The sequence below is a fragment of the Phallusia mammillata genome, chromosome 8 (genome assembly GCF_965637545.1).
Source record: "Phallusia mammillata chromosome 8, kaPhaMamm4.hap1.1, whole genome shotgun sequence".
Classification (NCBI taxonomy): Eukaryota; Metazoa; Chordata; class Ascidiacea; order Phlebobranchia; family Ascidiidae; genus Phallusia; species Phallusia mammillata.
In genome coordinates, this window is record NC_137259.1 from 14,136,657 (window position 1) to 14,152,626 (window position 15,970).

Sequence of the window (15,970 nt, forward strand, 5' to 3'; positions counted from 1 at the left end):
GGACGCCGCTGGGTTATGGAAAACAAAAATATCGCTGAAGCGAGACATATTTTGGTTTCCTTTGAAAAACCACATGTTATATCCTGATTTGTATTGTGTGTATGAAAATTCAGACCCAAAGTGATACTTGACATTCGCCAGAATTTTTTTTTGAACTTTGCAACAGTTATAGGTTTGAACTTCATTATCATATGTCATAAGTGCTATTTTACCTACCGCCTTAGCAAAACATTCGTAGCCTATAATATTGTTTTTAATTGAAGGCTTCATATAGATAAGTACACGCAGAAAAATACCAAAATTAGATTTATTCGCCTTATAGCCTACATTGGCAAGCGTATTTTGGCATTGTTTTCATTTTGCCTCAGCATTTGTTTTGTAATTACGTACTTTTTCAACCTGTCAGTTACCGGACATCTCAGACCCCTTCACTCTCTGTCCTTTCAATTGATTGTAAACAGTTGTGGAAATATTAAGTATGGTATGGAGCGACATGCAGGCTGTTTTACCATGAACCTTTAAATTTAGGTGTTTGTCCTTTGAGGTGCCGTACATTCTCGGACAATTTGTGTGAAATGCGTACAATTACATATGGTTGTTACGACCAAGGGCTCCCAGGCAGATACACATCACCCTTGGACGATATATTTAAATATACGGTGGTAGGGCAGCCTGCAATCCCAAAACACCGGGGCAATATTGCGCACCAAAATACATCACATAAATGCCAACATATTAAATCCGTTGCAAACTGGACTGCCTATAGCAAAAATCAATAGGAAATCACGAATTGAGGAAACAATTTATCTTGCAAGTGGAGAGCAAGGACTTTATGCCCGCGAAAATCAGATATGGTCTCCATTTAAGGAATGCTTGTGTTACGAATAGGTGAACTTTGAAATTGTAGAAAAGGAGGTAGAATTCCATCATATATTGTGCTGTAAATTGTATGACAATGTGCTGGCTATAGCCGATACTCTGGTTTCATATACACACCCCTTTCAACGAAAAGTCCGCTTTTCGATCAACTTTTTGTGAAAGTTGTTACATTTCGTTTAGGCGATGAATGGGCCGACCCACAATGAAATAAAAAGCATTTTGACATATAACTTCCGCCATGCTTGGTCTGTTACATCTAATTGGTTTGAACAGTTTCCAACACTGTCAAACTAAACGCTTTCTTTAGCATTAAGTTGAATAGAAACTTTAATTTCTACGGATACCGACGGATATAGGCCCACACCACAAAATTTTAAAAGCAAATAAAATTCTGATCTAAAGTGACATTTTTTTACCGTTTCTCGTGTTGCTGAACCCCACAAGGAAAAGAGTTGCGACCGACAACCCGCACAAAACCCACATAAATCTAAGGGACCCATAGGTAACATGACGATGGGCCAAAACTGCTCGTCAAAAGTTTAGCTATGTTTGATACGGAGCGATTAATTTCGGCTCGACACATCCCTATTGAAGCCAGAATTGTAAGTCGGGCGGGGTTCGGGCTAAAGTTTCTTTTTTCTTTAAAGTTTCTTTAAAAACGGGCCTGATTCGGGACTTTACTTTACACTCTGTACGTGCCAGTATTTTTTGGAATAAATTTAACGAGCTATGTAGCTAGTGAGGCCCATTTACAACTCCGATCGCAACATTTTAAGTGCACGACAGAAGATGATTTAATATGTCACAACAAATTACTTTGACCAATATATGGTCCAATAGGAACACTGCAAACAAATACAAACCTTCTTATGCTTAACCACGGCTGCAACACGCCATGAACAGCATCATGATTGGACTGTCCTATCCAGATATACCCCGTTTTTTTACCTATCACGTTTTCCACGTAATGATGTCCTATATAAACTGCCATGAAATGTAACCGCGTATCCATCACAAGTTAAAACTTATCTGTTACTATACGCTTTTGTTTTTCTATATCTGACTAATAACGTTTGTGTGGTAGGCTACAAGTAAAAGATTCAAACATAAACTATTAATAATTTGCTATAGTCCACGACAACAAAATAGAAATAATAAAAATGTGTAAAGAATATAAAGCTAAAAAATTTTCATTTCTCGATGTCCTATGTATTTTGGCTTTCTTCGAAGCAATAAATGAAACTAAACAAACAAAATCCCGCAGTTTGTTGAGAACACAATTTGTTACGTTAACTTGCAAAGTTATTTGACGACAATTTACAACAAACAAATGACCTCGTAGAAAATTTTTGCGTTGCCTTAGGATCAAGTTAAACGTGTTTAAGTTGATTTGTAGTGCACCATTTCAACACAACATGGACTTTCTAGGCAGGCTATCATGGGTTGATAGATATTGTGTTTTAATATCTATAAACGGATTGCCCCCAGCCTTATGCGCCATACAGCGACACGATTCAAAATACGTGAAAAGTTGTTGTGCAATTTACATATGATTACATTTAGACGTCTGAGAAAGAATTGTAATGTATATGAGGTCACACACAAAACATACAAGATGTATTGGAGTCTGTTGTATCTAATTGTGCAGTTATTTCAACTATGTTTGTCAGGCAGCCTTGAAACTCGCCAAATTTCAAAAATTGTGCCCTTCAAAGAACCGCATCAACAAAATAGTGTGCTCGGATTTGGTGCATCTTTAGCTGTGTCTCAACCAAGGTACATAGACCGTTGATAATGACTTGACTGCATGGTTATAAGGTATCACGTTTTGATAAATTTGTCGAAAAACGCAGGTGGTTTAATGTACAAATTAAACGCCTGGTGCGATACTATGAATACTTTTTGTCTGTTGTGATCATAACTAGATTTTTTATTTTACAGGGATAATGATCTTACAACTGTGTATGTTGGAGCGCCTTTATATCGCACTCCTGGACAAGATAGCGACGAACCAGCGGATGGATCGCTTTACCATTGCGTTGTAGATGGTCAAAACCCATCCGACATTAACTGTCATCATCGAATTAAATTTGGTACAAAACTCAGTTGTGCTTAGAACGCGTTCAAATTTCACAGGGTTATTGGCAAAGATTTACGGGCCTAAATGTCTATTTTACAAAAACATAAACTTGATATTTTGCGTTGAATCGCGTCGGATCAGCCCAAAGTTTAAAATGTTATGCTTGATTGCTTTTCTAAATCGTATTCTGTTGTGGCGGGGAAATCCCGTGGAAAACTTGTTGTGTATAGAATAAGTTACAAAAGTACTGTAGTGCAAATAATTGATCGGGCGTACCATTAGTTGTGTTTGACTGTTAAATGTGGGGTAGCCGCTGCTGCCTGCTGTAGTGTATAATAAGTTGCTTAATTTTCGTTTATTGTAAGTGCTTTTTATCTCGTTTGTTTAGAACGACCTGGTGGAATTGGTTTATCTGTTGCTGAGAATGATGACAAAGTTTTGGTAAGTTTATTGCCTATGCCGAATTAAACAGTAAAATAATACAAAACAGTATGTAAATTATATAAACTAAACTTTTTGATATGTTACATTCAAAGTATTCTCCATCTATAGCTCTGTGAGTAATTTGTTTTTCATGAATTTTTTTAAATTTGTTTTCTCTGTGCCAAAACAAAGTGTTATTTCTCTACATTAACAGTAAATATATTTTTTAATTGTAACTATCATATTCTGCACTTGTGTAAAGGTTTGCGGGCCACAGTTTTCCTTTAACTGTTGGAATGCAAGAATTGAACAGAGACAGATTGGAGCTTGTTACACAGTGGAAGGAGACAAATCAACACCAATCTTGTCAACATTTGACACATGTATGTTTAAACCTTTTGTAGAGCTTTCATTTGAGATGGCAATTCTGCAGAGTATGGCAGCTGTTAGTTTACTATGCTTCATCTCTTTACCAGTTAATGAGCAATGTGCAACTTCAGCCTGTGTTGCTTAATATTTTGAACACAAAATATGGACTTGGTTGATTTTAATGTTGTTTTATTGTCAGTAAACTTCAAAGTTTTGTTGCAAATTATTAGCCATCAGTGCAACATGTCATAAAAGACAGACTCCCCCAACAAACCACATCTGTTACTTTTAGCTTGTCCTGCTGGGGATGTTGAGCTGGATGTTATGTTTGTCCTTGATGAGTCTGCAAGTATTTTGCATGGAGATTTTAACGTCACATTGGTTTGGATTACAGAAGTTTTGAGAAGTTTTAGGTTTGTTAAAGTGTTTTTTATGGAAGACATTATATATTTACATTTTACAAACCTTTTTAAGTTAACTTTTATTCAGTGAATACTTTGTACTAAAATGTCTTAAAAAAATTTAATGCAGATAACAATGGCACAAGTAGATGTAAAAAGTGACATGCTTTATTATTTAATTGTTGCGGCTGATGCAAAATCTTAAATTTGAATTTTTAATTGATTTAAGTATTTTTCAGAAAAAGCATTGATAAAGGAACTGTCCATGTTGGTTTGGTGACTTTTGCAACAAAGTCCATCATCAAACTGGAATTAAAGCATCACCCATACGATAACTTTACAGGTATTGAGAGAGAAAAGGTTGTTTGAACTTTGGGGTACAGGCAGTTGTTTAAAGTGCCATCATCTATAAACAATTCCCAAATCAGAGTTTATAATGTTGTCTACTAGTTCACATAAAAAAACTGGCAATTTGCTAGAAGTATTTATAAAATATAAAATAATGTGAAACAACACTATTTCCTATTGTTTATTTTACTTACTTAAAGCTTCTATTATCAATATTCCTCATGCATTTGGTGGAGCAACAAAAACTCCTCTTGGAATCAAACAAGCAGCCATCGAGTTTCATCGAGACTTGACCAGAAGGAATGTTCCCAAGATGATGATTGTTGTAACAGATGGAAAAGCAGACAAGGGCTCTGAGGCTGCCCTGGCTGATGTTGCTAAGAAACAGAGGTGACTTACAATAAAACTACTACTGGAAAGGGCTGTTTGCTAATAAGTTTTGCAAGTAATGTTTTCATGATTTTAAACTTTCACCTGCTGTTATCCGAATGAAGGTGGCTTCTAAGCATTCTCATATCGCAAGGCAGAGACAAGAAATATCTATGGTGGGATTCGAACTAACTGAGCAACACAGGCTCAGTGGTGAACTCTCTGAATATGAAATCACTAGCACTGTTGCCTTTCTTGTATGCTGGACATGTCAGCTTCATAACAGGGGATTGCAAGTTCGATTATTGACCAGCTAAAATGAATACAGTCATACTGGGATCAGCCCTGAAGCGTCCATGCAGACTAGTGATCACATCATACTTTTTTATATAATAGTACTCCAGGCCAATTTAAGGGTAATACTGAATCAAACCAGTCTCCCAAGCATGTCCATGTGGCAAGGCAAAGACTAGAAAAATCTAGCCCATGACTCACGCTCTACCAACTGTTGTTACATATGGTGTGATTTTTTTATTTTGCATTGAACATTAAGAAAGTGTTTCCCTTTCATAATTTGTGATTGGCAAAACATATTCTTTCCTACTTGTTATACCAATCACCTTTGTATCAATTTGCAGAGATGGGAAAGTAACTATGGTGGCAGTTGGAGTGGGTAGACAATTTAGTCGTGAGCAACTACTCTCCATTGCTGGGAAAAAAGAAAATGTCTTAGAAGTCAGTTCCTTTAAAAATCTGGATAGTCTGTTGGAAACTCTTCGACAAGTTATTATTGAATCTGCCATAACTATATTGGAAGGTAAATTAAACCTAACTAAGAGGTTTTGTAAACTGTTTGGTCTGTTATGTAAGCAAATAGCAGGTATTCTATTTGCATGTTTTTAGGGGCAAATTTGAACGCAACGAATGAATTGGCACAATCTCAGCAAGGTATTGCCACACACATATCCGAGGTAAGAATTATACAATCATTTTCCAGATTTTTTCCTGATGCTTATGTTTATTGGGGTACACAACCTACAGGTCATTATACCAAAAGCATGCGATGAGCGAATGTTTTCTGTTTTAAATACCAGTTATTAAAAATCAGGTTTATTGCACAATACTTTATTTATGTATGCCTAAATGTACGAATCATTATATAACAGTATCTAGAAATTTTACTTTAATGTTTAAGAGTCAATGTTTACACAATGAATAGTAACCTTTTCCAGACCTTTTGTGTATCACTGAGCAGGACATTTTAGCAGCATAAAATCAAATCGGTTGAACTAAACTAAGCAGTCCGATGGCAGATACTTGTAAGCATAAAACAGTGAGTAGTTTGCACACTGTGGATCAAATAATATAGTGTTTCATCCCTGCCACTAAACAGAACCCAGTCGATTCAAACAAAAGTGTTTTGTTTTGTAAATGTACATGCTTCATAATTTCTTCATTTTGGCAGGTAGTGCAACTCTGAACAGTATAATCCATATTACGTCTAAGTGACTGAAAAGGCAGTAAAGGGAACCATAGCTCTAAGCTTGAAATCACAATTTTATTCTTTAGACCAGCAACATTTTTCTCGGAGCTCCTGGTTCTTTTGATCGAATTGGTTCTGTTTTTTCATATGGTGGAGCTGGTCCTGAATATTATCGGTTGGACATTGATGACTTTGCGGAGTACAATACTTCTGACATAACATACAACCTTCAGTTTTTGCATGATTCATACCTTGGTTATTCATTGTCAAGTGGAAAATTTCTCCCCAATGGCACTGAATTTGTTGTAGCTGGAATGCCTAGATTTGACTCCAAAGGAATTGTAAGTGTTGTAAAATAAATCAATAATCTAATTTTTTGTAGGGTCCATGAGGTTGTAAATTTACTGCAAACAATCCAATCCCAACACCATATACATATTCAAAATGTTTACTATGGCTATGAAATGTACTTAAAATTTGTGAAAGGTGTCAGATATGACATATTGTACATGAGTTTACTGTAAGTTAAGTTAAGAATTATAAAAGTTATATCAAACTGCATTAAACAATGCAAAGTGTTTAAAAAGATGTTCAAAAAGGAAAGAAAAAATAAATTACAGTGAACATTGATTTGAGTTTTAATTTATAATATGTTGGCCAAAATGCTTTTCCATCATCTTCAAATAAAAAGTGTTAATAAATGTAACAGAGCTGCAGTTGATAATCGTTGTTTAGCCACAGAAGGTGATCTCAACCAATACTGTATATTATGTAACGGTTATGTAATTATGCAACAGTTAAATACAAATATCTTATATGTCCATTCTCTAAATTCATTTGTATTGGGTAGGACAAATACCATTAGGTTAATATATAGTTTTCCTTGTGCCCTCATTATGTTTGGATGTTTTTTTTGTGTAATTGGTATAAAGTGTCATATATATTTTAGTAAATCGTGTTTTTAATGAGAAATGTGTTTGGAACAAGCACCACAACTCTTGCATAACACAAATTCACTATTCTTTACAGGTTTTAATTTATGAAGCAAGCAACAATAACAACCACATAAAAGTAAAACCGACTGGAGAATATTGCCAACTTGGTGCCTACTTCGGTCATTCAGTGTTGACTGTTGATGCTAATAATGATGGGCTTGATGATTTAATGGTTTCATCACCCTTGTACAGTGAAGAAAGAAGTTTTGATCAAGGACGAGTATTTGTTTTTATCAACAACCCAGTGGATCCCTTGCTATCATTACCTGTAAGTCAACGGAATTTTTAAATACAATTTAAACAAAAGTGTAGTGGTAAATTAACAACTAAATTTTTGGTTGCCAACAATTGCTTAAATTTCAACTGAACTTCACTGAATTATTCTGTCTAAATTTTTCTGTCTCTGTCTTTTCGTTTAATTAAAATTGGTGTGGCATAACAAGGATAAATCAAACAAGAATTAAGTTTGGGTACCTAGGTTGGCAGTTTTAGGTGAGTATTTAAGCAACTTTTGAAGAACTCAAAAATGCTACTGATTTCTGCTTTTGTGCCCCTCATCCCATAAACCCCTTTCTGTTCCATAAAACTTAGTTCGAAAACTATCAATTAAGTGGTTGTTAATATTGCAAACAGTGGACACAGTCTTCACATTTTAGGTATAAGGCCTAAACAAATATGTACGCTTGAAAAAAAGTATGATCTTTTTTTAGGGTGGCATTTCTTCTAATGTGCTAATGGGTTCAAACAAAGGTGGCTCCAGGTTCGGAATGTCGCTAATGATCGCAGGGGATGTCGACAGAAATGGCTATGATGACATTATAATAGGTGCACCACATGAAGACGATGCTACTGGTGCTGTTTATTTGTACTTCGGATCAGAACATGGTTTTAGCAACAAATATATGGAGGTAAACATTATTATCAAAAAATTTTCTGTAGAAATAGTATCATATTAGTATGGCTTCATTGAATGACTTTTATCAATATTTCTGTTTTTAGTTACACATGGACATAAAAATTGGATTGTCAGTTATCATTAATATTATGGATCCTTTTTCTGAAGTGTATATATAGTGTTTTTGTTACTGAAAAATATAAAGGTTTACATTGGACCTAATGCTTTCTAATAATTTCTCCTTCAGAATCTAAAAATAATTGCATCATTTTTGTACCATAATCAATTGACATAAATATGTGCGTGAAGACCTATTGGTTTTGCTTGCAAAAACAATCATATTAGTTAGTCAAATGTTGTGTAGTAAATTGTTCAATAGGATAAAGAACTTATAAAACAGAAATATATATGGAAACCACTTTTCTTGTTTTTGTTACTTCCTAAATTATGTTTGAATTGTTTTTCAATGTTATTCAACTTTTCAGAGAATATCCGGTTCTGTATTTGGTCCCATTCGGCACTTTGGGTATGCAACTTTCGGAGGAAAGGATATGGATTTTGATGGCTACCCAGATGTAGTTGTTGCAGCCCCATCTAGTGACACCATTGTGGTGCTTCGTTCTAGGCCAGTGGTTGATGTTATGGCTCGAATTGAGACAGACGTCAGTGTTATAAATGTGTTGGAATGTCTTTTGGATTCTCCTGAGCTTTGCGCCCAGTTTAATGTCTGCATGAAAGCTAGCTACAGATTTGGGAATACTTCTCAAGTTTTTGGTAAATATATTTACCTTTAAACATCAACAGTAAAACAATTGGATTCAAATTATTTATTAATCTTTGTTATTGTTCTTATTTGCAAGTGATTATAAAAATGTCTGAAACATATACAGTTTTGTTGTTAACAATTTACAAACATAAAAGCATGAAGCCAGTAAATGGTAAGTAAGTTGTGTACAGTGAAGGCTGTTTCAAGTAGTAAGGTCTCATGCTCTCTTTAGCACAGCTGGTGACAAGGTATTATACCTGTTACTCCTAATAAACTAGAGTGCTATTAGAGGGCTATACTAGCCAATCTGGCCTATATCTTGTCACCAGCTGCACTGATGTGACCTTATAGGTCAAAACAGTGTGCACTGTCTGCAGTTTGCTTATAATTTACAAACATTAATCACTGAATACCAGACTGCTATAACAAAAATTTAGAAAAAATTAAGATTGTCTTTTAACTTTTCTGAGTTTTGTTTTACAGACTTACAAATAAACTTGTTTATCATCCTTTTTCACTCAAATATTGTTATGTATTGTTTTCCTGCAGATATCCAATACGATATTGATGTTGATGCCACAAAACTGTTAGCTGACAGAAGACTATTACTAGTTGACAAACAAAATGAAAAAGCAGTGTTACAGATCTCAGAGGATGAAATTTGTTGGATCTGCAACCTTAAAATAAATGTAAGTTCATTACAAAAAATACTTCTCAGATAAAAGGAGAACAAATTTTTAATTTCTGATTGACATAAAAATGATTCATTAGGTATTTAGATATACTTTATCTAGTTCAAATAGAATGCTTTTTTACTTTGTTTTTTTAGCCTTCTCCATTTGCTAATCTCAATGATCTTGAAGCATTATCACAACCAATAGAAATCAAAGTCGCCTATGCATTTACTGAGGAACACACAGATGTTGTAATGTCACCAGTTTTGGATCCAGTTGCACCTAACTATGTGGAAGACATCTGGTTGGTGAAACCCATCTGCGAGAATGAAACCTGCGAAAGCAACTTATCAATGACTGCAACATATTCGTAAGTTGTACTGAATATTGAATGTTTCCAAACTTACTGCCTTAAATGCGAACAAACCCAATCAATGTTGTCTGTAAGTTGTGTGATTGTTCACTGCTCGAAAACAAGTAGAATTTATGTTGTACACAAACTTATATGTACCTGCAGGATGCACATCTAAAGTTGTATCCTCATTTAGCTCATTTAGCTATATGTGTGTATGCCTGCCCTAGACACATGGTAAATTTTAAGAGAACAGTGGTTTCCAATATGACATTGGATAATAGGATGGGCCAAAACTGCAAAGAGAACATGCATGTTTCGTCAAACATAGTACATCTCATGTTAATGCTCAGTGGATTGTTTACGTCACAAACATTGCTAATTCCATGCTCATTTGGAGCTTTCCAAGTCTCTTATGTCTCCAGCAATGTATTAAGCTGTACAGGCCCAAGAAGTACTTTTTTGTGTTTTCCGCCACATTTAAAAAACAGTCTTTTTTGGATACCGTTTTGAACACTAGTTTCGAATGTTACCGGGGCATAAATATGCAAATTTAACGCTGGAGTCAGTTTGTGCAACTGCTTGGCTGAACACCGAGCATCAAGAACAGGGATGTACTCAGGTTCAGCTTGGCTCGGCTCATCCCTATTGGTTAATCTAGTTTTGTAACATAACTTTGAATCTTGATGACATGTATACTATTATGCATGGCATTGCATGATGAAACCAACAAGCTACTACAGGGGTGGCCAACCCGCGGCTCGCGAGCCACATGCGGCTCTTTGCCTCGTTTTATGCGGCTCTTACGTTGTTGTGGAAGTTTGGGGCCACTGCGGATTTTTTGGTTAGTTTGTGGCTATGACATTTTGCTTTTAAACAAACTTACTATCGGTCTGGCCACAAACCTTGCCTTGAAACTGCAACCTTAATAGTTAAATGGCTTGATTATGATGGCACATATTCAATTGTTGAACAATGAATGATTCCTCATTGTACAATGCAAATAAGACACAAAGCAACAGCAATATTTACAACAACGTGTTCCAAAATTAATAATGTTTCAATCTGTTGTTTTTCGGGTTATGACCAATGTTATTTTATGGGCAGTCTGTTGGTGTTGAATGCATTGGTGACGTCGCAATGAATTTAGTTTCACCACCTTGCATTTTTGTAAAACTCGACGCCTACTTTGGGGGGCATGCGCGTTAGATGAAAGTACCGCAAAGTTCAAAGCAGGGAAAATCTTTTAAGTACCGGTAAGCAATTTTTGTCAAGTTCGCCTTCAAAAAGGCAGAGAAAAAAAGATTTCAGTACCTCACCAGACATGAATCTCACCGTCCGTTACTGATAGTAAGAGAATTTTTTTTTTTAATTTGTATGTTTTTGTTTGTGGGATTCGTTAAAATGAGAGATTGTGTGTAAGACAGTGCAAATCATTCATTGTTAAACATGACTGGCACGTGGTCTGTACAAGTCAAATTGTGTCATTATTATGTTTGTGTGCGACATTTGGAATAAATCTGGCTAATACAGGTCGCTCATGTTGGCCAATGTTTACAATGTGGCTCTTTGTGGTAACAGAATAACAAATGTGGCTCTTGGGCATTGGCCGGTTGGGCACCCCTGATCTACTACATGCTAAAAAACAGTTTTGAGGTTATGTTAATGCTCTACTCATGTTTTTAGGTAATGTAATCACTGTTTGTTTTAACCAATTGTCATATTTTCCAGTGTTCCAGACTCTGTCAATCCAATTATCATATATGAACCCTCTTCTCTAGTTTCTGTGAAAGTGACAGTTAAAAACAATGGACCAGATCCTTCAACGTTTACAACTGTCAATATTACTGGATCTATTGCTCCAAGCAAGGTAATAGATATGTTGGTGGAATCAATTTTGTTTGTTTGTCACCTGGTTATGTTTAAGTTTAATTTCTGTAGGTCAAAGGAACTCTACTTGACCTTATAATCCAAGTTATGTACTTTCAGTCTTTAAAGTACTTTAGTGGAATGCCATTATTAACAGCAGTAAATTCAATGTCGTTCTACACCTAATGCAGTTATGGTGTAATCTGTCTCAGCTCCAAAATGAAGCATTGGATCTTTCTGTTGTAATTCCGTTTATAATCCAATTTATAACACTTTATAACAGAGGCTCAAATTTTTTCTCTTTTTTACCCATTACAGTATCAGATTTTAAAGACCAAACGTTTTTCTTTACTGCATTAATCATGCCTAAAAAACTTTTTTTGCCTGTAATTGGGGATATTTTATTTTGAAAACTTTTGCTTGAAGATTTTTTCGGCATTTTTAGGTAGTTGGAAGTTGCGTTGCCAACTCAGCTACATTAGGTCAAGAAACGACAAGTTTGCAAATCCACAACCCAACACTTCCTCTCAACAACATTTTAGAAAGCCAAGCCAGTGTGAGTTCATTTATTTTTAAAGTTTGGATGTACATCACAATGTAACATGTTTCTTGTTCACCAGTGTCGATTTATTCTTCAGTATGACACGAGATTTCTCACTGAAGATTTGACACAAAATAAGATTGAAATTGCCGGAATTGTGTTTTCAAAGTATGTTCACTAACTGTTTTTTCAGATTTGCAAGAAGTTAATGCTCAAACCGAGCATGTGTTTGACTCATAATTTTATTTAAGTTTAGTGACATTGGGTCATTGTAAACAGAGCTATTTTTTCATAGTATTCATAAAAAAATTTATTAAGCTATTATTAAAGCAACGAATACCAAAACATAGGCAATGGCCTCAAAAACAAAAGCTTTCCTTCATTGGATGTGTTCCGTTTCTTGCTCTGTAATTGCAATGATTAATATAGTTTATCATAGTACAAAAAGTTAGTTCAAGCATAAAATTTATTTCAAGCATAACCTGTTTAACACACTTGTAGAAACTATCAAGGTTCTCCATTGGAAATTGCTGGGATATCTAAGGATACATTTTACTTTTCTAAGTCAATTTTGTACTCTGTGCCACTTATACTTGCAGGGTAAGTTTTTTTTTCACTTTAAAATCTATCAATTTATAAATTTTTTGAACTTGTTTTCTGTTTGGTAACATTTGAATATTTTGTTTGTGGTTGTGTGTGTTTTCATCAGTATTTTTTTGCAGTGAGTCAATGCCAGTCAATGTTTACTACAACAAAACTGAGAAAGCCGAATTTGTTGTTAGTCTCAGCGATGAAGTATTGGGTGGAAATGATACAGATGTAACTCATCATTATACAGTAAGAACTATCTTAATTTGATTTATATTTTTTAGTTTGCAGCAAAGCCATTGAACTGTTTGTGGAATACATGATACAAATGCCAAATATTGTAAAGTTTATTGTGTAAATAACTTAAGCTTAAGCAAAATTTTTAGCTTTGGCTTTGATAAAAGTGCTAAAGTGACCCAAAATCTAGTTTGTAAAAGTTAAATATTAGCTTTCAAATGTGATTCACTTTTGAACATTAAACTAATCCCTAAAGTCTACATTTCATTTTAGTTGATTAACAACAATCCATTAAAACTGCTCAACCTTCCAATGATCTTCAAATGGCCATCACACACCAAAGAAGATGAACCTTTATTTTATCTTGTAGATTTTAACTGTGAGGTAAGTTGTTTGACAATATACTTGATAAACCTATATGCTGCAACAAACAGTTGTTTCTAATAATTCCTGTGTCTTCGTAACATATGGGTATATTCAGTTGAACACCGTCTATGAAAACAAATGATTTATGCTTGAGTCAACAGCAAACTCAAAAAAGTGTTTATATTTAACTTGGTACTTTTGATAAGGTTTAGTTCAGAAAACAGTGCAACATGATCTGATAAAAAAAACTTTTTTTTCTTATACCAAGTTGTTTTTGCAGCCATCTTCGGTGTGCAAGTGTGACACAAAAAATGTCACCAACACATTGGAGTTGCCGGAAATTGTTTCAAAAAGTAATGACACAAGACATTTATTGACTTATCCAGAAGAAACCGTTGCTACAACAAACATGGTAAGTCGTGAGATTTTATGTATATCACACTGCAAATAGATAAAATATACATATTGATAATGTTAATGGCCGCAAATGCTCTTAGTAATCAACCTTCTAATAACATCAGATAAAAGCAATCATCTTTTGACAGTATGTTTTTTTTTTGTCCAGGTTAATCATAGATACTGCAAAGTTATGTAAAAATACATATTTTGTCTCTAGAGGTGTTCAGATGTAAAATGCCAAAGCTTGTATTGTCTGGTTTCAAACTTGGCAGAATTCTCCGAAGTGACTGTTTCTGCCAGGCTAAAAGTGTGGCTGCCAACGTTTTTCAATGTAAGTTCATTTTGCATAACAATTGTTATTTAGAAATTTAAAGCTTTTGGAGGTCACTGTTGTTTAATTGCCTGTTATTCAAGTCAAGGGCATTAAAGATTTGCTACCTTGGGCCTGTACCAGAAAATAGAAAACCCCAGTACCAGTGTGGATGTTCTTCATTTGCATGTTGCAATATTTTTATTTGTTCTTGATTCTGTTTTCATTTCTTGATTCAGCTTTTTTTAAGGTGCTTAAACATGTATTGTAAGTTGTTATCACATGCTTTTTCTAAAAAGGCTTCTTACTGTGAAGTACTGGGATCAGTTAAAAGTCAATTAGGAGTATTTATGTTTGTTTTATATATTTTATTTAATATTATCTTAATTGTTTTTTAACACCTGCTAAAATATGTATCACATTAATAGTAGTAATTCATGCACAAAGCACAGAGTTTTAATGTGTTTTTTTCTCCATTTTCAGGAAAGTTCGTCCACCAGATTGTTTAGTAATTTTTATGTAAATACATCTCACTTGTCATTGTTGGAAGGGAACGGATCTTACACTAATAGGGTTGGTAACTTTTGTCGTGTTGTTGAATAAGTTAGTCAAATACTACATAGAAAATTGTTAATGAGGAATTATTTTTCAAAGGGTTACTGGATGTAGTAATTTTATTTTTTTGCATGTATACCTACATGGTTCTTATAATTATCACAATGTTTAAAATCATGTTGTGTATGCACGTATAAAACACCTTTAAATTATTCAGATAAGCACCTTTATTTCTGAATACACTCCCATTGATGAAGAACCTTCTCAATCACCTGTAAATATCTGGATAATAATCGGATCTGTTCTTGGTGGCCTGTTGATGCTAATTTTGCTTGTTATATTGGCTTGGAAGGTAGGTCTATCATCTTTAGTATTTCTTCCACTTGTAAATATTTTGTTTATTGTGCTTTTAGGCTGGCTTTTTTGGAAGTCATTATGGTGAATTACTTCAAGCCCAACAAATACAAAGGGAAGCTTCACAAAGTGTTATTGAGTAGAATTGACTTAGGTTGAAGCTAAATGGATAAAATGTAAAACGATGGCTGCTACAATATGAATAATAGTTTTTGTCAGTGACCATGACTGTTTTGATTCTTCATCTAAACTCAGCAGTTTCAATGTGGCTTTGTGATTGGTGCTTTGTATTATTTGTATTGGAACACGTAAATTGTGTCTTGTAATATATGTTGATAGCATTTCTGTAGGGGTTGGTCCTGATGACGTCGTACTTATTACTACAGAAGTATCTTTCGCTGTCAATGTTTACACTCTAAGTCCTTGCCTATCTGAGCTACTGCTTGTCTCAGCTTAGTCCGATTATGAAGACGGCGTTTAACCTAAAGGTTAGTTTATTGAGATGAGAGATAAGGGAGAGTTACATTCTAAAAGTGAGAGTTACAACACATGTGAATATATAGTGGCAAAGGTGACGATGACGCAACTGTACAATCGTGCTTAAGGTGTTTAACAGCGACAACTGGCATTTAAGGTCGAGTACTGAAAAGGTGACGATGACGAAATAAAACGTTTATGCAATCACAGTCACTCGTATGATATTTGCGTTTATTTGTT

At 34.7% G+C, this 15,970-nt stretch overlaps 1 protein-coding gene across 1 annotated transcript; it reads left to right on the forward strand.

The window, feature by feature from the left end:
- Nucleotides 1-3,161: 3,161 nt before the first annotated feature.
- LOC145204448 (integrin alpha-1-like) lies at nt 3,162-15,688 on the forward strand. The gene is made up of 24 exons (XM_080076993.1): nt 3,162-3,400; nt 3,645-3,765; nt 4,044-4,164; nt 4,392-4,495; nt 4,701-4,890; nt 5,508-5,686; nt 5,773-5,840; nt 6,439-6,693; nt 7,382-7,615; nt 8,058-8,255; nt 8,728-9,016; nt 9,558-9,697; nt 9,838-10,052; nt 11,766-11,904; nt 12,349-12,459; nt 12,524-12,612; nt 12,946-13,044; nt 13,167-13,281; nt 13,543-13,653; nt 13,916-14,047; nt 14,252-14,365; nt 14,828-14,917; nt 15,117-15,251; nt 15,313-15,688. Exons 3-24 carry the CDS (start codon nt 4,076-4,078, stop codon nt 15,394-15,396), a joined length of 3,180 nt encoding a protein of 1,059 aa, XP_079933119.1. The 5' UTR covers nt 3,162-3,400; nt 3,645-3,765; nt 4,044-4,075; the 3' UTR covers nt 15,397-15,688.
- Nucleotides 15,689-15,970: the final 282 nt, after the last annotated feature.

Excerpts from the sequence above, each read along its gene's own strand:
- LOC145204448 (XM_080076993.1), top strand. The coding sequence starts at position 4,076 with ATGTTTGTCCTTGATGAGTCTGCAAGTATTTTGCATGGAGATTTTAAC. Across the intron at positions 4,891-5,507 it reads GATGTTGCTAAGAAACAGAG|AGATGGGAAAGTAACTATGG; the intron begins GTGACTTACAAT and ends ATCAATTTGCAG. Across the intron at positions 5,841-6,438 it reads TTGCCACACACATATCCGAG|ACCAGCAACATTTTTCTCGG; the intron begins GTAAGAATTATA and ends TTTATTCTTTAG.